General features: G+C 43.1%; 2 protein-coding genes across 11 annotated transcripts in view; one reads left to right on the top strand and one right to left on the bottom strand.

Annotated features, from left to right (window-relative positions):
* The window catches only part of C8H12orf4 (chromosome 8 C12orf4 homolog), a 41,255-nt gene extending 30,511 nt beyond the window's left edge, over window positions 1-10,744 (bottom strand). The window contains exons 1-4 of one of the 4 annotated variants that reach the window (XM_027428344.2): window positions 10,415-10,744; window positions 6,167-6,361; window positions 3,057-3,202; window positions 1,282-1,463 (exon numbers count right to left, since the gene is read on the bottom strand). In XM_027428344.2, the coding sequence (XP_027284145.1) occupies window positions 1,282-1,463; window positions 3,057-3,202; window positions 6,167-6,344 (506 nt within the window). In that variant the 5' untranslated portion in view covers window positions 6,345-6,361; window positions 10,415-10,744. The other 3 variants (XM_027428346.2, XM_027428345.2, XM_027428347.1) reach the window with 3 other exon arrangements.
* Window positions 10,745-10,813: 69 nt separating this feature from the next.
* On the top strand, window positions 10,814-24,845 carry Rad51ap1 (RAD51 associated protein 1). Of its 7 annotated transcripts, none has more exons than XM_027428338.2 (9): window positions 10,814-10,948; window positions 12,885-12,940; window positions 14,084-14,222; window positions 17,026-17,135; window positions 19,587-19,673; window positions 20,032-20,250; window positions 21,282-21,443; window positions 23,099-23,239; window positions 23,845-24,845. In XM_027428338.2, exons 1-9 carry the CDS (start codon window positions 10,932-10,934, stop codon window positions 23,988-23,990), a joined length of 1,077 nt encoding a protein of 358 aa, XP_027284139.1. In that variant the 5' UTR covers window positions 10,814-10,931; the 3' UTR covers window positions 23,991-24,845. The 7 variants fall into 7 exon arrangements, with proteins under 7 accessions (XP_027284139.1, XP_027284140.1, XP_027284141.1 ...); XM_027428339.2 differs by having other exon boundaries at window positions 20,098-20,250; XM_027428340.2 differs by having other exon boundaries at window positions 20,101-20,250.
* Window positions 24,846-25,358: the final 513 nt, after the last annotated feature.

Consider the following 25,358-nt stretch of genomic DNA (forward strand, 5'->3'; position numbering starts at 1 on the left):
AAATAATCTCTGGACCACTTACAATAACTAGTGCAGTGTAAGTAGCTGTTACAGTATATTCCCAGGAGTAACTACAAGATAAAAAGCCCGAGAATGTTCAGAATAGGCATGACTTTTTTTCTTGTATGTATGTTTTTGATCGACAGTTGGCTGAATCCTTAGACACACAAGGCTTGCGGGGCATTGGTGGTGCACGCCTTTAATCCCAGCACTCGGGAGGCAGAGGCAGGCGGATCTCTGTGAGTTCGAGGCCAGCCTGGTCTCCAGAGGGAGTGCCAGGATAGGCTCCAAAGCTATACAGAAAAACCCCGTCTCGAAAAACCAAAAAGAAAAAAAAAAAAAAACACAAGGCTCAAAGCCTGGGTTCATTGTCCAGAATCATGAAAGAAAAGAAATCCATCTGTGATTATTTTGTATTTCAATTTTCTTAACTATAATAATGCTTAAAATAAAAAAAAATATTACTTACACGCTGTTAGTCTTAATGTTTTCTAGTGTGAGGCTAATGAGAGACAGGAGCACATGGCATCTCAGTTTAAGTTGACTTCTTCAGTATTAATATTAAATCAGTCACAAAAATTAATGTGATTTGGTCTTAACAAGCTTCCTCAACAAGAACCATTGTACACCAGTAACACTAAAATTTGTCTTGATGTTATATATGCCCATACTCTTAAATAAATGCTAATAAATAATCTGGGGAATCAAATGGATTATGTAGGAGGAGGACACCCTGATTCACACTACAGTTGACAGAAAGGGAGAGAGAGGCCTGGAAAATCACACATTAACATGAAGAAGCTGGCTTTTCACTCCTCTGAGATGCATCTCCAGGAAAGCACTGACTGTGTGCTGTCTTAGGCAGGCTATACAGAAGGAACTCAAAGCTGAACAATGTTTTTTGGGGCAATGCTATGGTTATTTCTATTTTCTTCCTAATGTGGGTAACTGAAAGACACCATGGCCTAGAGAAAGGCAATCCAGAGGAGGCTGAGTAGGGACAGAACAAGGAGGAGTGGCTGATAGTTTTGAAGTCACATTCAGTTGGTCTGAATTCTAGCTTGCCCTTGGATAAACTACTGGATCTATATAAGCCAAGGTTTTCTCACCTACAACATGAAGATACTAATTGTAGGGCTGTGGTGAAGAGCAAAGAAGACAGCTCATTGCAAGCATTTTGTACAGTGTTTTAAGTTTATGAACGTGCAAACAGGATGTCCTATAGGCTATCATAACTCATAATGCCGCATTTAGTTATAACAACACAATAGTGAGTAGTACCTCTCTCGTAATTTTTTCAGCTCCACATCTCTTTCCCCAATCAGTTCTGAGATGCTGACGAAGTAATTATGTTCCAGATTTAGGAGAGTTTCAGAGGCTGGGGAATGGATCAGGTCATGGTACACATCTGCAAAATCTTCATCCCAGTTAGGCTCCTCAGGCCTCGCGTGCTCTAAGGTGGTCTGTGAGGTGATACACACATTCAGTCACGGCAGAACATCTCTGCTTAATACACTACTGGAGAGGTATGGACGTCATGACTGTCCTTTTGCACACCAGACAGGGACATGGGGACCCTGCATTTACACACATGTAGATGTTACTGTAGGATTGTCTGAATACAAAAGAGAACACGGGGAAGATAGAACCCAATTCGTGTTATCACGGATTGCCTAGGGGAATGAATGAGGCATTCCTACAGAGTGAGGGATGGAAGGGCCCACAATAGTAAACAAAGTCAGTATGCCATGACCCCATTTCCACACGCAGTGCTCATGTGTGCCTGCACACAGGGATGAACAACAGAGCTAATGGAAGCTGTGTCAGGACAGTGGAATGTCTCACAACCACTAGACTGAGTTGTATTTGAATGTATTATAAATGTCTTAGTTAGGGTTGCTATTGCTGCAATGAAACATCATGAGCAAAGCAAGTGGGGGAAGAAAGAGTTTATTTCACTCGGTTCCATATAACAGTTCATTATCAAAAGAACTGGGGACAGGGACCAGGAGGCAGGAGCTGATGCAGAGGCCATGCAGAGGAGCTGCTGACTGGCTTGCTCCCCATGGCTTGCTCAGCCTGCTCTCTTAAAGAACCAGGGCCCAACAGCCCGGAATTGGCACAACTCACAATGAGTTGGGTGGGCCTCCCCCATGTAGAAAATGCCTTGTCTATAGCCCAGTCTTAAGGAGACATTTTCTTAACTGAGGTTCCCTCATCTCAGATGACTTTAGCTTGTATCAAGTGGACATAAAACTATCTGGCACAATAAAGATAATTTGTATGAAGTAATCTATAGTCAGAAGAAAACTTTACTATTAAAAACATACTACAAAGTGATTCATAGGTTAGTAAATAAAATAATAATGAGTATGGCACCTTGGACTCCATGAAACAGGCTAGACTAGCTGCAACCCTACAGAGAAACGACGACACTATACAACAACAACAACAAAGACAAGTGGGAAAACAGAAGCAGCCAGAGCTGAAAATGAACTTGGATGGCTGGCTTAGGCTGTCAGATGAAATTCAGGCATCAGCCCAACTGGAACTTCAGATACAGTAATGTAAACATGTAAAGGAATGCACACATGCTCAATGTAAACATGCTCCTAGAAATATGCAGAATTAAGTACCTTTGTGTTTCCAAAGGTATTATTCCAAACATATTTCTTTTTTTTTTTTAAATTGGTGTTGGTTGGGCCCAAGAAATAATTCATTGAGTAAAGGCACTTGCCACCAAGCATGACAATCTCAGTTCAATCCCTGGGACCTACATGGTTGAAGGAAAGAACCAATTCCCTTAAATTGTCCTCTGACTTCACCAACTTCTTAGTGGCTCGAGCAAGACACACCCACACCCACACAAATACTTTGTATCAGGAGCTCACATTGACATAGAATGGAAGCATAGAAGAAAGAACATATGTGTATCACTTGTTTGCAAAAAAAAAAAAAAATGGGTTCTACACCTTGTTTCATATGACTTCAACAATTAAAACATCCTCCGCAAGTGTGGAATATTTTTGAAATATACACTCTGACCTCTGTCTTACCTCAGCATAAGCTTTGGCCCATGTACTCGCCAGCTGGTGTAGGTCGACTTCACCCGATTTAACAGCATCCAAGGATGCCTCAGCATCTCTGTCATGGTCTCTAAGGGATTCTTCTTCTATAAACCGGCTCAGAGCTTCTTTTAAGTCTGTATGAGGGACAACAAATGCTTTCTTCAGTCAAGATGTACACACAGCGGAGGACATCCATGCAAATGACTTGAGTTTGGTCCCTGGGACCCACATGCTGGAAGGAGAGAGCAAATGTTCCCGAAAGTTGTCTTCTGACTGCCATACATGAGCCATAGTACAGGCATGCACACACAGAGAGATGCATAGAAACATAATGAATAAATATGCAATTTAAAAAGTAGAATTCACATTTCTTACAAGCTTACAAGTTCCCATAAATACTGTTTGTCAAGGTTGGGACAACCTTTTGAGACCTACCAATGGGGTCTCAATGCCCTTTTTGTGTCCTGGCTCCTGGTTTATATGCTGTGACAGTGCTAGAATGCTTTTAGCTTCCCTTATCTGTTTACCACTCTAATTGGTGGGGTGAACCTGGGGAGACTGGAGACTAAATATAAGGTGGACTAAAGTCTCAAACAATAACCAACTATTCGGAGCATCAGAAAACGTATAAGAAGAGCCACCTAAGTAAAGTATAAAGTCACAAGGATGAGCCGTACGTGGCAAAACATGTATTCCCGTAGCTGCATATGAATATCAATAGCTGAAGTAAACTCACTCCTATCTGCTGCACCTATCTGATGAAATGATAGGAGTACAAAAACATATTCTGTGTTTTGAAGAAACTGAGGTCACAAGATTCTTATCTTGTTTCCTTGGAGTTTTCTCCTGAGGTCTCAGAAATCTCCTCACATAGCTTCTTTCATGGGCCATGTTCCAACAATAATCCAAGCACACAATGATCCAACAGATTCTCTATTTGAAAGTTCCCCCAGTTGTGAAAAAGGACATGGCCCTTGCAAAAAAACTTCAAATGGATGAGTGTGTAAGTCAGGCAGACAAAGGTTGTTCAGTGGTAGGAGCTCCTTCTGTTCCTTGGCACCTCAAAACCGATGAGCAAATGAAGAGAGATTACTTTAGCAACAAAGCTCCACCAAGCAAGTGATGCTGAGACACGGTGCCAACCCCCACAATCAGAGGTTAGGTACTATAGCTAATTTTTTATTATGCCATCTAATTCAGATATGAAATTACCTCATAAACAACTACAGTACAAACAAAAGTTTCAAAAGTCCTGGTGAACAGTTCTTCTTCTTGGAAGCCTAACTCATATTTTACACTTCCATTGTTTTAGGGTTGCATATTCTAGACAGGGCTCCTTAAACTTATTATACTCGCAACTCACTCACCACAGAAAGTTTTATATGACTCAGATATTTAGGTTTTCTGGTTGTTTTTGTCAACCTGACATGTCAATCTTCCAAGAGAGAACCTTAGTTGAGGAAATGTTTCTACAAGATTGGCATGTGGACAGGCCCGTGGAACATTTTCTTGATTAATGACTATTGTGGGAGGGCCTAGCCCACTGTGGGTGGTATCACCCCTAGGCTGGTGGTCCTGGGTACTGTTAAAAAAAAAAGCATACTGTGTAAGCCATGGAGAACAAGCCGATAAGCAGTGTTCCTGTGTGACCTCAGCTTTAGTTCCTTCTCCAGGTTCCTGCCTTGAGTTTCTGCCCTGACTTCCTTGATGATAGAATACAACTGCAACCCTTTTTTCCCCCAAGTTACTCTTGGTCATGATCTTTACCACAGCAATATAAACCTAAGTGTATATAAATTCTACTATTTTTTAAGACTAAATTAAAGGCTGGGGAAATGGCTCAGTGAGTAAAGTGTTTGCCATGTACATATGATAATTGCTGTGCTGTGCTGGGTCCCTGGGGCTCACTGACAAATCTTGATGAATTGCTGAGCTCTAGGGTCAGTGAAAAACCCTTTCTCAAAAAAATAGAGGAAGACTTGACACTGATTTTTGTTCTCCTGCACCCACCTCAACACACACCCACACGTATACCCACACCCACACATATACCCCTATACAATACACCCAAACATATACATACCCCACACCCCACACACACACACACATCCCCCCACATATACACCCCACACACATATACCCTACACACAAATACACAAAGACTAAAACAAAGATGCATACTGATGAAATGATATGCTTGTCATTTTTTTTTTTACAAATAATTAAATCTTGGCTGAATAGTTAGACTGCAGGATGTAGACTATCTTTAATATTTCTCATTTTCATTTTATAGTTGTCAATGCCAAGAATGCTATTCTTAAAAATATGTAGTATGAAAGGGCCTTTCAGAAACTGTTTGCAATTCTGTCTTAATTTCGTGTCAAAATTCATTAAACAAAGTTTTATAAAACTAAAGTCAGCAACTGAAGCAGCAATTTTTAAAATCAAACATTTGGGAGCCAAAGAGATGGCTCAACAGATTAAGATGCTTGCTTCCAAGGCTGACAACCTGAGTCAGATCTCAGGATCCATACAGTGGGAGCAAAGTACCAACTTGTAAGCTGTTCTCTCTCTTCACACAGGCCCTGTGACATACATTGGCTCTGCCCTTCCAATAAATAAAAACAATAAAAAAATTGTTTTAAAACTCAAACATTCTATTACAAAACAATCTAAAGACATAGTAATTTAAAACTTTAATGTTGAGGATCAGGGAGAGGAAAATAGCAAACTCTTAGCTTTCCATAATTAAGCCATTACTTATACAATAACAGAAAACTGTACGCATAGCAAAAGCACTGCAGTTCCTAACAGCAATCTCGAGTCTGAGCCAGGAACTGTGGGCAGCACTCCCTGGAGGTGGCATCAGCAATACAAAGCGTACAAGCTGCCTGCACCGTGGACCCACTGGGCATCTGATTTTGAGTTCACCTTTGGTCACTCGTGTTTGAGAAGCTTTTCCTCTTGCCATTATTTTTCACCATCCTAACATTCAGTGGTGCAATCCCTCAGGTCACATCCCAAGCTCAAGAATCTGTTCTACTAGGAAACATCCAGTGACAGAGACTGCAGGAACTCAAAAGAGAGTCAGTCCTCACCACTCTCTACGAAGCAGGGCAAACTGTGCAGCAGCATCAAACGTCCGTGCAAATGGCTGGTGTTCTCGTCCACAGGGAACCTGAGGGGCACTCTCAGCTCCAAGCACTCACTTCCTGCTTTGAATTTGTACACGAATTCTCTTTCCTTGTTGCAGAATCTTTCTCGGTTTTTCTTCATATTCTTCAGCAGGATTTCTGCAGAATGAACAAAAAAAGAGCCACGAGTCAAACATCCACAGGAAACATGTTTCCTTCTTGCTGCAACACCTCTAAAACACAGCCCAGTGGCACACTGAGACTGCACCTATGCGGTTCTGAACCAACTATTCCAATTTCTAGTTTACTGCCGTTTCATTTTAGACATGTTCTCACTGTCTAAGGCCAGGAGAGCTTAGGACTTACTATGTAGCCCAGGGTAACTTCAAATATTTAATCTTTCTGCCTCAGCGCCCCCATGTTCTCACTATGCAGCCCAGGATAGCATAGGACTCAGTATGTAGCCCAGGCCAACTTCATTTAATACTCCTGCCTCAGCATCCCCACTGACCCCCAAGAACTGGGATTATAGGTGTGCACCACCACAACCAGCCTATTTGAGTTTTTCCTGTTTGTTCCTGCACATTAATCTTTATGGCAAAAATAAAATGCTTATTCTTTTAAATGAAAAGTTATTTTAAAGTTAATTTATGGGCAACAATATGCTCGGAAAGTACTTTTATTCCTAGGTAGGAATAAAAACTATTTAATCTGAGGGAAGGAATGGGGATGAGGGCAAGAAGATCCTTAGGAAGAGATACCAGGGAATGTGGGTGTAGAGCTTCCGGAACTGGTAAAGCATCCAGCACAACAGAGGCCCTGTGGAATCTTTAAGATATTAGATTTGGTGGTCATGGGATGTGATGGGAAAAGGGTATGAGAACACATGAAAGACCTCCAAGCAGGAAGCAAATATAGAGAAGTGACCATACATGGCGCTGCCCACAAGGCAAACCGGACACTATTCAGAGAAGAGAAAATGTAGTGAAGAGAGTAGGAATAAACATCCCTTAAAAGTCTCCTCAGCGGCCTTCTACCTAAAGCATAGTAACCTTTTTTTTTTTTTTAAGCATGTCTATCAGAGCAGCACCTCAGGGGTCCTGTGGATCTGTGTCTTGCTTCAACAGTGTTTGGATGGAACAGACCCAGGGACTCCTTTGTTAGCTTCCAGCTTGATTTTCAGTCTCTCCAGTCACAGCTGTTGGGACCATCTCCTCACTGCCCTCGACTCCTAGGACCAGCCAGCACCTCCTCTTTGCCGTTAGCTCCATATTGCCAATCAGACATCACCTCCCAGATTCATTAGAATTATTCCACCAAAGTGGAAGCTGCCATGAACTTCCTGGTCAACTTGCACCTGCAGGCCGGGCCTCCTACACTACCTCCCTCTGGGCTACTATTTTGATCGGGATGACGTGGCTCTGGTGGGTGTAGGCCACTTCTTCTGAGAATTGGCCAAGAAGCGTGAGGGCACCAAGTGTCTCCTCAAGTTTCAGAACGATCGATCGATCCCACTGCCCCTTCTCCCCTCCTCCCACACTCTTCCAGGAGGTGCAGACGCCATCTCAACATGAGTGGGGCAAAACCCAGGAGGCCATGGAAGTTCCAGGCCTTGGCTCTGGAGAAGAACCTGAACCAGGCCCTCTTGGGTCTTCATTCCCTGGGTTCTGTTTGCACAGATCCCCATGACTGTGACTTCCTGGAAAACCACTTCCTGGATGAGGAGGTGAAGCTCATCAAGAAGGCAGGCAACCACCTGACCGGTCTCCGTAGCTGGCTGGGCCACAGCCATCTCTGGGTGAGTATCTCTCTGACCGGCTCACTCTCAAGCATGACTAGGAGGCCTTGCCTTCCAAGGGGCTCCCTCCTCTGCTCTGCACAAGCCAGCCTCAGGACTTTCACCCGAACCTCTCAAGCCACTAGGCAGTTTTGTAACCACCCTGGAGCCCCTCCCAAGTCTTGGACCAAGTAAAAACAAAGCTTTTTTTAAACAGCAGAAAGAAAGAAAGAAAGAAAGAAAGAAAGAAAGAAAGATCATGTATGCATGTATGTATGTACGTATATACACACACATATCTGAAGCTCCCCAAAATACAATACAGCTTCTTGTCATTGTTCTTGGTTGCCCACAAAAACAAGATGATGAACTCTATTGCTAAAGACAATGCACAGCTCAGTTGATGATACAGAGAAATCCAGTTGCAACTCCGGCTGGACATTTCCTCTCTGCTGGCTAGCTTTTATAGTCCTGGAAGATACTATGCAGGCTGCTGTGGCAGAAATGTTATTAAAGTTCTCACCCAGCTGTGAACTATATTAACTTGCCAGGCAAGATGTGCCCACCTGTGCACTCTCATTGTTGTGAGAGTATCCAATTTGTTCTGTTTGGATTTGAGGTTGGCTCTGCAGGGAAAACACACTTTGGCCCTGCAACCAGAGCCAAAGAGATGCACCCTGAAACTAGTCCAAAGAAACACACTTTAACCCTAGAGTCAGAGCCAGTGAAAGAAATATGCCCTGGCCCTAAAATTAGAGCCAAAGGGGGTGGAAAAAAAGACCAGTGAAAGAAACCAGAGCCAAATCTGACCCTGAACCTAGCAGAAAACCAACCAATCCCTGAGCACGAGATCTAGCCAATCTGAGCTCAGGAACTGAAATCTGACCAATCCCCACCCTGGAAATCTTCTCCCTGGAAAACTCCGCCCCTAAGAAGTCCTATATAAACCCTATGCCTGTTCAGTGTGTGGCCACCAATAAATCTCTTGAATGAAGTTTGGGTGAGACCTTCCTTTGCCAGAATGTAGTGCAGGAAATAACAACTTTTCACCAGAACCAGAGCAGAGAGAAGAGGCACAGGGCTGTAACACTTTCCCAGGGAAACCTTCCCCTAGCAAAGCAGAGTTGTTACACTACAGTCTGGGGGACTTTCGCTGGGGAAGCCCTCCCCTGCTGGAGCAGAGCTGTTACACTGGGGAAGACTTTCCCTGGAGCAGAGCTGTAAGTTGCTATGCTTACTGTATCCTGTGGTATTCCTTGGCTCCCCATTGCCAGAATACCTTTCCATCTGAGCTGTAACATTCAGTATTCTGTGGCTCCCAAGTGCCAGAATACATTTCCATCTGAGCTATAATGCTTACAGGCTCCATAGGAGCAAATCCTGGTACTGTAATCCTGGTCAAAAACCCATAGCACATAAAATCACAGATCCTAGGAGGAACCCTAAATACCACTGCTGAATTAGAGTGACAGTCAACTCAACCACCTTCTAAATATTGGTACCCATAGACAATGCTACTCTCAGCCTTACTCAGAGAAGTATCTCTTTCCAACGAACAGTAGTGAATTCAGAGACTCATGGTGACACAAGGTGCTGAGAAGAAGTGACGCAAGAGTGCTCAGCCCCAACAAGACACTGATAGCACCCGTTTTGAAGGCTCAAGGAACATGGCAGCAGAGGGAGTGGAAAAATACAGGAGCCAGAGGATAAAGCAAAGTTCGACAAAATGCCACTTTCTGGGCAAGACCCCGCCATTGCAGTCATAAACTCACTGCAGCTTTGGACGCCTGCACTGGATCCGCATAAGAATAGGGCCCATCAGCAGCTAAGGGAGGACTCAGAAGGACCCAAGCTTTGCTGGAGATCAGGGGAAAGGGAGTCATTGTCTTGAGCTGTGTGTTCACTGGTGCCCCCACCAGGATCCAGAGAGTAGTTGCAACCCAATGCTCACACATCTGGTCTGGTTAAGTTAAAAGGGTCACAAAACCAAACCAAGAATCCCGAGAATCTGGAAAGCGCACTGGTAGGGATGCGAAGGTTCGGAGCAATGCTAAGCTGGCAGGGGTGGGAGGGGCATACGGAAGGGGAAGGAAAGAGTAACCAAGAATGCATTACAAGCATGCAACAGAACAAAATTAAAAAGAAACATTTTCATGCTATTAATTGGCTTATGAGGGTCCGTCGACCTCAGGATAAATTCATCTTAAGCCAGCTTACATCTCCGGGTTCGTCTCTGGGTGTGCTTACACCCTGCCAGACCGACGTGCAACCTGCACACCCAGTGCCCCCCGTAAAGTGAACTGTCAACGTCAAGCTGCACTTCCGCTCTTTAGGCAGTGCCCAGGAAACCTGCTCGGGTTCCCTGAGCCTGTAACAGGTGCTCTCACGGGGACCTCCACAGTGACGGGGTTTCCTCGCGGTTGGCATGGGCTCACCTCTTTCCTCAGAAGCCGAAGCAGACTTGGAGCTGTCAAAGCCGAGCTGCCCGGTAAATCAGCTGACTTCGTGCTTGTTTGTAGAGCCAGCAGATTCACTGTGGCAGATTCGCTACTCTCGGTTCCCCTTTCCTCACACCCCAAAGAAAACTCCGACCCAAGAGCCCCTTTATGCCGTTGCTCTTCCAGTTAGTCCTTATAAAGTTGGAGGGGTGTTACTACTTTTGGACTCTGTACTAGGGTCGGTACCAAATCGCCGTCGTGACGAAAGCGCAGCGGCAATCCAACCCCGGGGCCGGGGCCGACAGGATCCGGAACGCCGTGCACCGGGGGAAGGTGTGTGTGCGCAGGCGCGCTCTTCCCAGCACGCAGGCGCCGCCTCCGGCAGGCGAGCGCTGATTGGCGGGCTGGCGCGGCGGGGCGGGGAGCGCCGCGTCCGGTTTTGGGCGGGAATTGAAACCGCCGCAGCTGCTCTCCGGCTCCGGATCGCGGCGCCTGCGGCCTGAGGACGGGCACCATGGTGCGCCCTACCCGGTGAGTCGCTGGTGACGTCCCGCGGGGCAGGGGGATGCGCGGGGGCACGCCGGAGGCCGGTGTCGCTCGGGGCTGAAGGAGGGGACCGTCGCCAGCCCCCGCTGCGGAGTGGCGGACCCAGCATCCTGCTTCCCGCCCTCGGCCTCCCTTTGCAGCTGTTGCCTGTTTTATGGCCCCCAACCCTTCCCTAGGCAGAAGGGCCCGTTTGAGTCGTAGTGACCCGTCACGCACCTCCAGGTCCTCTCTGCTCTCCGTTGTACGGTTGCAATCTACTGTCCGTGATCACGGCTGCCATCCGCCCGTTTAGTATATAACCGAAGCTATGGCCCGGGGGTGGAGTGATTGCCTAGTACATGAAAGGCCCGAGGTTCTATCCCCAGTACTGCACAGCCGACCAAAAATAGACTTAGTGAATTCACTTTGTACTGTACTAAGAGCTGGAGGTTACCCTCGTGGAAGACGGGGCCTGGGGCCAAGTCAGCACCCAGTGGGAAAGAGGAAAGGCCTACTTCAGAATAGACAAAACCTAAGAGGCATTCTCGGTAGATAAGTAGAAGCCAAGGCCCTGGAGCTTGGCCATGCTTGAGAAAGGAGTTTGGATTTTATTCTAGACCAATGGGAGATGAGTAGTTTCAGCATAGGCAGGTGGGAGTTATTCTGACTTTACTTTTATAAAGGTCACTGGCTGTTGGTAGACCTGAGTGGGAGCAGGAGTGTGGAAGGCTAACTTATCACCAGATTGTGACTTGACACAGTGTTTGTGTGGAGATGGAGCAGGTGAGTTTAGGTACCTCTGACAAGCTGATATGGAGATGTGGAGACAAGGACAGAATCAAGGTTGTCAACTTGGGGACTGAGCTACGTGGTGGATGATTTTTGTACTTACCTTTTTTAGGAGGCTTTTGGTTTTATTTACTAATTGTCAGTCCCAGAGTTTTAAAAGATGCTGTCGTATTTCCTGCAGCTGTCAAATGTTTAAACTCTGAAGGGTGGGAGAGTGGCATGGACACCTCCTTTAAGGTGTGTGAGGCTGTGGGAAGGCACACACGGTGGTTCACCAAAGGACACACAACTGGACAAGTCTCTTTGACAGAACTCTGTTTTTGCTTGAAAGAGCAGGCAGCTGGAAACAACAAGCTTGTTTATATGGGGCATTTAATACACAACAGAAGGGAAAACTGGACAACTTTGCATTACTTTCCTAGAGGGGGGAATCATCCTTTTTTTCACATTGAGAACCTTTTCTTCTGCCTACAACGACGGGAGGAACAAACTATTTTAAAGTGTCCATTCCATTAGAAAGACATTATTTGGTATTATGGAAAGATTTCTTTTAAATATTGATTTTGTTTTTAGGTGTATGTGTGTGTGTCTCTGTGTCTGTGTGTGTCTGTGTGGGTATGTGTATATGAGTGCAAATGCCAGAGGAAGCCAGAGGATTTTTACCCCCTAGAGCTGGAGTTACAGGTGGTTGTGGGCTGCCTGGCATGGATGCTGGGAACCAGATTCAGGTCCTCCAAAGGAGCAGTACATATTCTTAACCACCATGACTCCACCTCTAAGGGATTTTTTTAAAAAAAATATGCTAAAACTGAAGAGATACTTTATAATGTAAACAAAGAACGAGTACAAAGTAATTTATAAATGCCCAATAGCCACTAAACAGAATATAAGTTTTAATTGATAATTATTTGTGTTCTCCTTATGTTGGGGGTTTCCTGAATTAATTTTTTTCCCACATCATGTCTATTAGGTATGGTTTTGGCTTTTCAGCTAATGCCAAGTTCTTGGTGTTAAATGCAAATAATATTTTGGATTAAAGTACTTCTAGGAGACTTCAAACACATTTTCCTTTCTTCAAGACTATTAATAACTTTAAGGTGAAAGTAAAAAGTTAGTATTTGTATTAATGAAGATTTTTCTGTCTTGATCATAGAAATAAAAAACCAGTCAATTACTCACAGTTTGAGGACTCTGGTGGTGACTCTGATGGTAAGTAGAGCATTTTACTTTTGCTTAACAGATTGAGAAATTTATTTCCTCAGAGTTAGATATGGAAAAATTAGACTCTGAAAGCTTAGGAGGCTTAAGCTTTGCCGTATTATGTTTGTCTTTGTTGTTAGAACTTTGATCAAAGTTTGAGAAACATTTCATTAAGTTACTATGTATTTGTAGTAGAATACTTTTTTCCTCCATGTGTGCTGGCGATTAGTCCCAGGGCTTCCCGTGTGCTTAGTAAATACTCTACCACTGAGCTATAACCTTATCCTAGAAGTAAGTTATTACACTTCCTTTCCACACCAGCATAGTTTCCTTTAAGTCGAGCACTTTAGTAATTTCTCTGTTCAGAGAAATCTCTTGCATTAAGTGGGTCTTCAACTTGAGAAAAATACTGTATAGCAGATAACTTTTAGCCTCTATCACTGTCAAAGCTATGTGACCAGGTACTTACAGGTTGCCAGTTGTGTTCATGATACTAGGTGGGGTGGAATGTGCAAAAAATTCTAAATTATATTTCTGTATGTGGAAGTGCGAAAGAAATATGTTAATTGTTTTTAAAAGTATGTGATCCTACATTCGTGTGTCATACATGGGTTTTTTTTTTTTTTTTTTTGAGTATCCCGAGAAGGACCACAGGAGTCTTGAAAGGGCTGTGAGAAGTAGCAGTGGGTTGGGAGAGTTGATCGGAGCAGAGGAAGGCTGTGGGTATCAGATAGACAGCCAATGTGGAGCCACTTGGGCTGGTCAGTGGTGCTTTCTGTTCCCTTAGGCTTGTTTTTTTACTACTGATGTACCTTTGTAAACATGCTGGGCTACATTGTGGAGTTTAGTTAAATCATTTCCTTCCAATTTTCATAATGGTTCTGTAGGTTTTTAGTTAATTGTTATGTCTGACATTTATGAACTGTCTTAATTTACCTTTGTAGTTTGCAGTGAATTGGATTTTGATGGGATGATATTTCTAAAAAACAGGCCACTATTCATCTTGAGATGGATGAGTGAAAGTAGAGACAAATTGTTTTATTGATTTTTTTAAGGTATTGAAATTAAATGTGATTATGCATAAAATGTGGGTAAATGAATTTTAGCTACCAAGAAAATAATTTTCCTTCTTTTTAATTTATGCAAAAATAGATGATTTTATTGCGGCAACCATGCCTAGAAACAAAAAGTCCAAAACCATGCCAAAGGAGTTAAAGCAAGACAAACCAAAACCTAACTTGAAGAATCTCCAAAACGAAGAAATCCTACCAGCAAAAGTCCCTAAAAAAAGGTGAGAGGTAAGACAGAAAATGTCTGGAGTCCGTCAGACTTGCTCATTCAGTACCTCAACTTAAATGGGAATTTGAGTGGGTGGTGAGTGATGTTTGCAGCACAGAGAGGTACCATTTAGTGCTTTCTGATATCCTGGCTTGAAAAATAAATTCACAAACATAAAAGGAAAAAAACAGGGTTTGGGGTTTTTTTTTATTAACAACATTTCGTAACATTAAATAATGATGTTACTAACCCTGTACCTCTCTCTGCCCCTTCAGATCTCAACAAAGCTACTTTGTTGAAAGGATAAGTGTAAGGGCAGTTTTAAAACAAACATTTTAAACCATTTTGTCCCAATAGATAAAAGATATTTTCTCACTATCCTGCATGATCTGTCCAACAAAGACAAGGTCCTATAGTGTCTAGACTAACCCTGACATCTCATCATTGGTACCAAGAAAGGGAAGGCAGTCCTAAGAGACCCCAAAATTATAGTGCAGAAAGGAAGGGGTGGAGACAACATTTGCAGATACAACTTAAGTAACTTGCATCCAAAGTATATAAAAAACACTTAAGCTCTGCAGTGAAAAGGCTGATAGTCCAATTTCAACATATAAAATCCGAATGAGCATTTCTCCAAAGGTGCAGAAGTAATCAGCAAACACATGAAAAGATTCAGGGCATCATTAGCTGTCAGGGAAACAAAAGGGGAAACTGCAGTGTGATAATTCTTCTCACCCACTAGGTGGTGTTAGTGTTAGTGAAGATGTGGCAGTTGTAGAATTGGTGGGATTATAGAATGGGTGCAGGTACCCAGGTAAATAGATTAGCAATCTTCATTATATTAAACATAGGACTGTTTTTTGGTTTTTCAAGACAGGGTTTCTCTGTGTAGCTTTGGAGCCTATCCTGGCACTCGCTATGGAGACCAGGCTGGCCTTGAACTCACAGAGATCCGCCTGCCTCTGCCTCCCGAGTGCTGGGATTAAAGGCGTGTGCCTCCAACGCCCGGCAAAACATAGGACTGCTTTAAGCATGGCTGACGTAGTACCCAAGGAAACTGAAAATATGTCCACTTCATGTCAATGTTTATAACAATGTTCATAGTATTAAAAACAGGAAAGCAACTGGATGGTTGTCAGTCAACAATTGGTTAAATAAAATGAGTTCTCTTGTCATGGGCACAGCCAGAAAAAATAACCAACAGATACATGCTGTAATATGAATGAGCCTGGAAATGCCATACTTTGCACACCAGGCACAGCGCCACATATTACATATTGTTCCATTTGTGTGAAGTGTCCAGAATAAACTAATCCATGCAAACAGAAGATGGAGTACTAGTTGTTTGGGACTGAGAGAAGGGTGATGATGTCCCAGTTAGTGTTTCTACTGCCATGCTAAAACACCATGGGCAAAAGCAAAATGGAGGGGAACGGTTTCAGCTTAGAGTTGCACAGCATGGTCACTTAGAGAAGATAGGACAGGAACCTGGAGTCAGGAGCTGATACAGAGGCCATGGAGGAGTGCTGCTTTCTGGCTCGCTCTTCATGACTTACTCAGCCTGCTTTCTCCCAGTACCCAGGATTACAAGCCCAGATATGACACTGCCCAGAGTGAGTTGGGCCCTCCCACATCAAGAAAATGTACCACAAACTTACTCAGAGTTCCATCTGTTGAGGGCATTTTCTTAATTGAGGTTCCCTCTTCCAAAATGACTGTAAAGTATGTCAAGTTGACATAAAACCAGCAGGCCCAGGGTAATCAGGCTGCTGATGGGTGTGGATAATGAAGTGTTCTAAAATTAAATGATGGTGATGATGCTTTCCAAACTCCAAGATAATGAAAGCTGCTGAATTATCTCCCTTAAAATGATGGGTTTTAGTGGGGCTGTGGATGGAGCTTCAATGGTAGAGTTCTTGCCTTCTGTACAGGAGTTCCTGGATTTTATTCAGCAGGAAGACCAGAAGTTCAAGGTTATATTTTGCTAAGTTTTGAGGGCAACTTAGGATACAGGATGCCTTTCTCAAGGAGAAGAGGAGGGGAAAGAAAACTTATTTTATAATACATGAATTATATCTCAATAAAACCTTATGAGTTTCATACATACATAGAATTATTAAGACCATATTCATCCCCACCAGTATAATTTACTTAAAAAATAATAGTTCTTCAAGGTACATTTCGGTTTTCTCCCCTTTTGTAATTTTTCCTCATCTGTCTTTGCGCTTTCCTGTTACAGTCATTAGAACTATTTGTCAACTTGAGCGGGAAGGCTTTACAATCTGCCTTTTGGGGACTAATTATTTGTATGGCTTATTTCTCCATCTTCCTAATTCACCTTGAAGACACCTTGAGAGTACTTTTAGTATTCCCACCAAGATAGTGTCTTTACACAGTATGTAGTGAAATATTTGTTAAAATCTAGATTGGGAGAACAGAGGTACAAATACATTTATTGTAAGAGTTACATCTGTCACGGCGATGGATGAGATGAAGAGCTCTCTGGGTGGGAGTGATTTTTTGAACTGAATCTGTCTTACATTAAACCAGAGCTTTGTAGGCAGAACTGAGAGTAAAGAAAACGGACAATTGCAAGAACAGTAGTCAGCAGAGGTGCAGGCTGCTCCTGCCACAACTGTATAGAACACAACCTCACTACGTTTTAGGAGTCTCAAGTCAGTCAAGGACATGCTAGGAACATTTTTGGAAAGTAGCTGCTCTTAAGTACTAATACAGGAAAATCTGGAACTTTAGATTTAATGGTATTAGTGCTCTAATTGAAATTAAAACCCCATTGTTTCACACATCTATTTTAGGATGGCTTTAGATGACAAGGTCTTCCAGCGAGGCCTAGAAGTTGCCCTGGCTTTATCTGTGAAGGAGCTTCCAGCAGTCACCAACCAAGTGCAGAATTCTCAAGAGAAAAGTAATTCTATTTCCTGTGTTTATCTTTAAAAGTGTCTTACATTTTTTGTGATCATTTTTTAGAGTAGACCTTCACAGAAGAAGGAATTCATTTGATCTATAAATAGAGAATTTGGCAGAGGGCACCTATGGATTCAGTTCTTTATTCAGCTCTGTTAGTGTCCCACACATACATTTCTTTGCTTGGCACATAAAGGAGCTTGGGACTTACTCTGTGACAGCAGGATGCTATGCAGTAAGAGTCCAATCTTGATCAAATGATCTGTACAGTCCTAACACTCCAATTCCTTAGCTTTTAAATCTAAATTTCTTTCTTTTTTTTTTTTTTAAGATTTATTTATTTATTACATATACAGTGTTCTGCCTACATGCCAGAAGAGGGCACCAGATTGAATTGTAGATGGCTTTGAGCCACCATGTGGTCGCTGGGAGTTGAACTCAGGACCCCTGGAAGAACAGCTAGTGCTTTTAACCTCTGAGCCATCTCTCCAGCCCTAAATCTAAATTTCTTGAATGTGACCTAATGATGATAATTTATGTGACCTATTAAGATTAGAAGCACCAACCTTCATAGAAAGTTCAGTAGACTTCAGGGTATGACTTCTAGATTTCTCTGTGATTTTTCACCTCTGAATTTTTTTTTTCTGTAACTGTGTAGCATATGATGATGTGGGTGAGTCTTTTAAAGTTATTTACTTCTTTAAAAATCAACCATTTTGATTGAGAAGACTATGAATCAGGAATCAGAAATTTCGAGAGTGTCATCGTATACTATATCTAAAATTAGGGGAACAGAACTCATCTCAAAAGACTGGAATGTATAGCAGGAATTTTTCTTAGAAGTAGCACTCATTGAGTAATGTTCTTCATCGCATAGGGACTTAATGTTATCAACATCATCATTTAAAGGTTCTCTAAATGCTTGAGACTGGTCTTGTTTTATGGTGTTAAATCTGAAATGCAGGATGCATGCACACTGTGTAAACTTTCTAACTCCTTATTGTTCTTTAGGTTGTAATGATTGGAAAGAGTTTGTATCAGTTTCTTCTCTGTTGCTGTAATAAAATACCATGACCAAGAGCAGTTTATAGAAGACAGTTTATTTTGGCTTGGGTTCCAGAGAGGTTAAGAGTTTCTAATGGCAGGGAGAGCATGGCAGCAGGTACAGGAGCAGAAAGATGGCTGATCCTATTCACACCCAGGGAGCTGAGAGAGTGACTTGGAAGGGGACTTAAGGCCTCCAGTGACTTCCTTCCTTCAGCAAGGCTCCACATCCCAAACAGTGCTGCCAGTGGGGCTCAAGTGTTCAAATATGTGAGCTTATGGGCACAGTTCTCATTCAAGCCACCACAGAGCTTAAATTGGCATGAGCATGATTTGTCCATACAGAAGTAATATTTATTGACTGTATTGGTCATAAAATAAGCAGTTCCCACTTGAATTTAATCTTCTGCAATAATCATATAAGACATTATCTTCTTATTATAGACAGGGAAATTAAATGTAGGGAAGATAAGCATGTTTTCATATGGAATCTGACTGTAAACCTGAATCTTATTTTAGAGCCCAAACTCTTGATATGTGCTAGCCCCTCCATGTAAAACCACTGGGCTGCTGTGAGTCTGGGATGGCTCATCCAGTCTGTGTGTTTGTATGTTCCAGTGTGTGTTTGTCTGTGAGTCTGGGGTGGCTCATCCAGTCTGTGTGTTTGTATGTTCCAGTGTGTGTTTGTCTGTGAGTCTGGGGTGGCTCATCCAGTCTGTGTGTTTGTATGTTCCAGTGTGTGTTTGTCTGTGAGTCTGGGGTGGCTCATCCAGTCTGTGTGTTTGTATGTTCCAGTGTGTGTTTGTCTGTGAGTCTGGGATGGCTCATCCAGTCTGTGTGTGTGTGTGTTTGTATGTTCCAGTGTGTGTTTGTCTGTGAGTCTGGGGTGGCTCATCCAGTCCGTGTGTTTCTATGTTCCAGTGTGTGTTTGTCTGTGAGTCTGGGATGGCTCATCCAGTCTGTGTGTGTGTGTTTGTATGTTCCAGTGTGTGTTTGTCTGTGAGTCTGGGGTGGCTCATCCAGTCCGTGTGTTTGTATGTTCCAGTGTGTGTGTGTCTGTGAGTCTGGGGTGGCTCATCCAGTCTGTGTGTGTGTATGCTCCAGTGTGTGTTTGTCTGTGAGTCTGGGATGGCTCATCCAGTCTGTGTGTGTGTGTTTGTATGTTCCAGTGTGTGTTTGTCTGTGAGTCTGGGATGGCTCATCCAGTCCGTGTGTGTGTGTGTGTGTGTGTGTGTGTGTGTGTGTGTGTGTGTGTGTGTGTGTGTGTGTGTGTGTGTGTGTGTGTGTGTGTTCCAGTCCGTGTGTGTGTATGCTCCAGTGTGTGTGTATGCAGTGGGCCATCCTCCTGCTCTTTAGACCCTGACTGACTGGGATGCATCTGAAGTTCCTTGCTTACTTCCTATGCTAGGCACTGACAGCCAAGGTGATAGGAAAACAGAAATATCGGATAAGTCTCCTCCTATCTCCAACTGCAGTGTAACCAGTGTTAATTCAGGTAAGTTTTGATGTTAATAACGGTTCATTCACAGTGCTATTTTTCTTACTTGTTTAAGTTCCTGTGCCTGTAGCTAGAACAAGGTCTTCCCATGTCCCAAGGTTCTCTATCCCCTGGCCTTTGTTTCTTTATGCTTTAGTCTTACTCTTTCTGACTGCACACCTCCTTTCTTCCCCACTGGACAGTCATGACCACTCAGGCCCTCCACTGCACAGCAGGTGACCACTCAAGGGCTGCATCTTCCCAGTACCATCTGGAAAATTCTTTGGCATGACTCTTTAGAGTCTCAGACTAACCCTTAAAACCAGAGTCTATTGCTGGGAGAGTGATAGACTTCATCCCAGCGTAACCTGTGTAGTGTGTTATTGGAAGCAGACGAAGACAACAGTCTACCCAGAGTTCTCACTGACGTTCCTGTCTCCAGAAGATTTGGACAAGATTGTGGAGGAGGAGGATGCCAGCAGTGTTGAAGGGGAGAAAAAAATAACATCTGAAGCTGAGGCTCCGCAGAGGAGGGTGCTCTCTGAAGACAGTGATGGCAGCAGTGCTAATGACACCGAGCCGGACAGTGCAACTGGTGAGCTACACCCCCCCCCTTCAAGCTCATTCTGTGGGGATTCAGTAAAAACTTTTTGGAGAGCAGGGTGTGTGCAAAGCACTGTGTTGAGCCTTTGACATCGGTAAACTCACAGAACAGTTAAGTTGAGCTCAGCCATAAAGAGAGAAACTGTGTAGGGTAACCTTTAACCTTCTCTGGACAGACAAGCAGCATTAGAAAAACCAAGGACAAAGTCACATTTCTGACTGAGGGAAAAGCATGAGCAGTGGGACAGACAAGCACATTCAGGGGGAACTCTTGGGAAGAGGCCGAAGAGACAGTCTGGTCCGCCACTAGCTGTGAAGCAACTCAACCTTTCTAACAGGTTCCAGCTTTTCTATAACTAGGAGAAACTTAGGAAGTATTTTGAGTTGAAAGTGGTATGAAACAATTTTATTATCAGTTGCTTGAAGACTTAGTAGAAATTAGGGCAAAGAGAAAATATGGTGACTTGGACAACATCGTAATGTTCAAAATCTAAAAGAAGAAGTCTGTACCAGTCAGATAGAACATTTTAGATTTTAACCTTCTGTCAGCTATTAACAGACCTGTTCATAAACACTCACTGAACAAATATTTGATGCCTATAATGTTTACTATATTCTAGTTGCTAGGCAGACAGTAATGAGCAAAACTGTTAAAGTTCTAATGAGGGGTCACAGACAGTAAATGCATAGGTAATGTTTTTAGAGTTACAGTGTGCAAGCTGAAGGGCCCCAGGCAGCTCGGTGGCAGGACTCCTGTCTAGCGAGTGTGGTTTCCAGGGTTTGAGCCCTGGGACTGTAGAAGATAAAGCACTACAAAGGAGAAGGACGTGCGGGGTTATAAAAGTCTGGTGGGAATGAAGTGGGGCTTGTTATTTCATGACAGAAGAGGCTGTTTGAGGTTAGGAAAGCTTTCAGAGGCAAGAACATCTCAAGTGTGTAGAGTGACATTGAGGCCATTCCAGATGAGACAACAGAAGTCTCACTTTTTAAAACAAAAACAGAATATGTGATTTTGTGTTTTAGGTGAGGATTCAGAAAATGATTCTAATTTTGATGAGAGTGAAGAAAGTGATGAAGACTTTTCAGTGAGGAAAAATAAAGTTAAAGAAACAAAGAAGAAAGCAGTGCAGAGAAAACCCGCAGTGGAAAAAGAAAAGAAATCAAAACACAAATATGAGGCATCAGGTAAGCCTGTTCTCAAACTCTTCATTTTCTAGAGTCCTGTTTGTTGTTTTTGGATCTTTGCCTTTGTCATCTGCAACATTTTGCTAACACTGTCTCTAGTTAAAAGGAATCCTGGATGGGGAGAAAAGCTGAGAACACTGAGCCCTGGTAGCCACATGGACAATGAGTGTGGCTCCTCCACCCATTAGCACGCAGCCATCCCTGCAAACACCCTGAGCCCACATCTTACAGTCAGAACACTGACATTCAGGGTATCTCAGTATGTGTTGGAATTGTACGCATCAGTGAGGATCAGGAGATCAATCCCAGATATGTTCGTTTAGAGACTGGACCATGCTGTCTGGATGGTTAAACAGTGAGACCTGCATGAGCTTAAGTCCTTGCTTTCCTGCACAACATGATCTCTGTTTGAGAACCCATTTGCAACACCTTAGTGTCATTATTACCGTGAGAATTTGTGACAACTTGGACATGGAACACCCGTTTCTTATGCTCAAAAGTTAGATTATTTTTGAGCCTGTATTATATAATAGGTTATTACAAAATACTACTTTATTAATAAGATTTGTTTTACTTATTGATACCTTTTTTTTTTTTTTTTTTTGCCTTACTTTCTCATCCTCCTGCCTCAGTCTTCTGGCAGGTGTCTTATGGAAGTCACTGTTAAGAAAACTTAATATTGTGAACAGCCAGACTCCTTACATGGCCTGTGGGTACATGCCAGTACCCTGATTGTACTTCTCACCTTTCCCACCCTTCAGATTCCTGCTCCACCCATGTTAAATCAGTTCAGGAGCTTGTGCTCTGTCGTTGCCTACTCTGCTCTCTGCCAAGAAAACTCCCTCACTCATCTTTGTCCTCGGTCATGATTCGGTTCAGCCCATGATCATCTCCTCTGAACCCCTAAACACACGAGAGATTCCAAGGTCCCTCCTACTGAGCGTCCCTGGAATTTCAGCACATTGGAGTAGACACAGCTCTTCACTTTGCTGTTCTCCCGCTGATGTGCAGTGCAGGACAATCAGTTCCTTGAGAACAAGCTGGCCACATAGTGTGTTCTTTGTAACCCTTGGGTCTTCAACACTGCTCCAACACATAAGAAGAGGCATTAATTGTAAAAGTGTGACCTTTGATGTCAAACCATGTTTCTAATAAGTGCTCCAACAACAGCTGTCAAACTACAGGCAAATTTGCTTAACCTCTCTGTCCACTTACATGATAGTGACTTAGTGGTCCTCAGGTGGGAGTTGTCCTAAAGGGTGAAAGTTCGTGTCTGGCACTTTGCCTGGTACAGAAATGCTCATCCAAAGTCGTGGTCCTTAGGCTTGCTCTCAGAGATGTTTGGTCTTTTGAGATCATCTCACTTTGTAGCCCAGGCTGGCTTTGAGTTTGAGATCCTTCTGCCTCAGCCTCTGGAGTACTGGGACTTCAGGAAGGCACTGCCTCACTTGGACAGTAAATGTTTTTTGTTTATGTGTTTGTTTTTTTCCAAATTTGTAATCTGTGCCTTTTGAATTTTTTGGAAGGTATGAGACTTCATCATGTATGTATGTATGTATGTATGTATGTATGTATGTATGTGTGTTAGACTTGAACATTATCTTCCTGTATGACAATTTTTTTTTTTTTTTTTTTATGTAATTCAATGACTTCAGTTGATGTGGCTCCAGCTGCCATCAAGTCAGGATCTCTATCCTTACCCCAGGCAGTTGGACTTCCTTCTGAGTCCACAAGGAAACCAGCAAAAATGTGCAGCCCTTCAGCTGAAGGCAAGAGACCCAAGTGGATCCCACCAGGTATGGCAACTTGCTGTTGAGGGCACCGGCTTAGAAAGCTGCCATTGGTAGCTCTTTCCTCATCACAGGAGTTATGTGTGAACAGGTCCTGTGTTTTTTCATGTTCTTCCAAACCAGTGTTTTTAGTGCTTCAGTTTATTGTCTTACTATTTCCTTATTAGGCTTCAAGATAAGTATGATTTGTTTTCATTACTATAAATAAAACTGCAGTAAACAGAGACGTTCTTACATCAGAAATCTACAGATACATCCCTGACTATCACAGAGTCAAGGGGCATTTTTTTTTTCCTGTCAATAGAATTTTGCCTCAAGACCTGTTACCCTCTACAGTTTCAGAGTCCTCAGGCCTGGGGCATTTGAGCATTGTAACATGTAACAAATATTAATGCCTTGGCAAACTTGAATTTGTCTGTATATGTTTGTTTGCTGTGCAGCCAGAAAAGTTGAAGACATTTTAGAGTTGGGGTTTCAGATGATGATGCTTGGCTGCCCTGTGCTCTTCCTGAGCTCCAGTGTGGGTCATTCTTTTGATCTGGTGCTGCCCTTGACGGGCTCTGTAGAGCAGAACAACACCTAACCGCTTGTTTGCCTGTGTTTTCTTGCAGCCGCCTCTGGAAGCAGAAGCTCTAGCAGTAGCCCGCTGGCAGCAGCATCCACCAAGTCCCCGAGTCAGAGCCTCCGCCTGGGCCTCTCCCGACTAGCACCAGTTAAGCGTTTACACCCAAATGTCACAAGTAGCCAAGTGCGGTAGCAGGAAAGGACCTGTGGGACCCTCAGTCCTGCAAGTTAGTTGTATTCAGCTTGCACATGGAGGACCCTTTAATGAGTCACGTGAAGGATCTCTGCCTGTTGTGTGATTCTGGTCTCACAGAACTTTTCTGTCCTTCAGCAAAGGGTTCTTGAGGGTTCTCCTCATGCCACTCCTGAAGGACATGTTGTGTTTTCCTGTTTCATAAGTCACTGTCACTTAGGGCTCTGGCACATCTGTTCAGAGTGTCTGTCTGGCAAGGGGGCGCATCTGGGTTCCTTCAGGAGGTGTTTCTGAAATGTTTCCCGCTACGTTTCTTTAGACTTATTATTGGCTTGCTGTTTATCCAGGTCTTTCTTAGTGAGAATTCTGCTTTAGTGTATATTAAAATGATTACTATAACTGCAGCATGGCTATCGTACAACAGATAGAATGTGATAACACTTTATGAACTTTTCATTGTCCAAAGTGAAAGTGTTTAAAATGTGTTCTTTGATACCATGTATCCACCTGTCTTGTCTGTCTACCTTTGGTAAAATGAGTCTTCGGTGATCAACATAAGCAAGGGGAAGCGGTGTCTTCATCACTTCAGATTAAGCCAGGGTTTGGAAGGCTGGCTGTCAACTTGTCACCCCGTATTAGCTAATGTAGCTTTTCAGGAAACTTAGATTCATTGTCAATATAAGTAATTATTTTTATGATGAGAATATCAACCTGTTCCTGATCACTTTTTAATAAAAAAATTTAATGTTTACCATAAAATGTCCATTTCCTTGCCTAGTTCACAGCTGTGAGACATCTGTGTTAAGCATGAAAAGAAGCAGTTTTATGATTATGATTAAAGTGAGCATTACCCTATTGACTTTTGTATGTTTTCTTATCATTCACCACCTTACTTGCTCCACCAATTCCCCTTGAGATCCTAATCTTCAGTTGCTGTTCTGTGTGGTTTGGGTTCTGGGTTTTGAGACAGGGCTTCCTATATAGCCCAGGCTGTTCTTGAACTCAAGGTCATCCTGCCACATACTCCCTAGTTACCTGGGACTCAGTTAATTTGTATGCTTTGAACAATAACCACTGTTAAGTGATATCAACTACTCACTGGCCCTCATTTGAGGGATTTGGTTTTTCTTTTGATCCATATTATTACTTTGTATTTGAAAGTTCCCTCGGAAGAAGAGAAGAGGATGGGTGAGGAGGACATAAGGGAGCAGGAAGGTTGTGTAGGGGGAAGAATAGAGGGGAGCAAAATAAGAGATACCATCAGAGAGGGAGGCAGTATAGGTTTAAAGAGAAATCAGGCACTAGGGAAATGTCCAGAGATCTACAAGTATGACACCAACTAACCATCTAAGCAACAGTAGAGAGACT

This window comes from Cricetulus griseus, chromosome 8 (genome assembly GCF_003668045.3).
Source record: "Cricetulus griseus strain 17A/GY chromosome 8, alternate assembly CriGri-PICRH-1.0, whole genome shotgun sequence".
Classification (NCBI taxonomy): domain Eukaryota; kingdom Metazoa; phylum Chordata; class Mammalia; order Rodentia; family Cricetidae; genus Cricetulus; species Cricetulus griseus.

Bases quoted from the DNA above. Each gene is read 5' to 3' on its own strand.
- Rad51ap1 (XM_027428338.2), top strand. The intron at 21,444-23,098 runs GTAAGCCTGTTC...CAATGACTTCAG, and splicing joins ACACAAATATGAGGCATCAG to TTGATGTGGCTCCAGCTGCC. The intron at 23,240-23,844 runs GTATGGCAACTT...GTTTTCTTGCAG, and splicing joins ACCCAAGTGGATCCCACCAG to CCGCCTCTGGAAGCAGAAGC.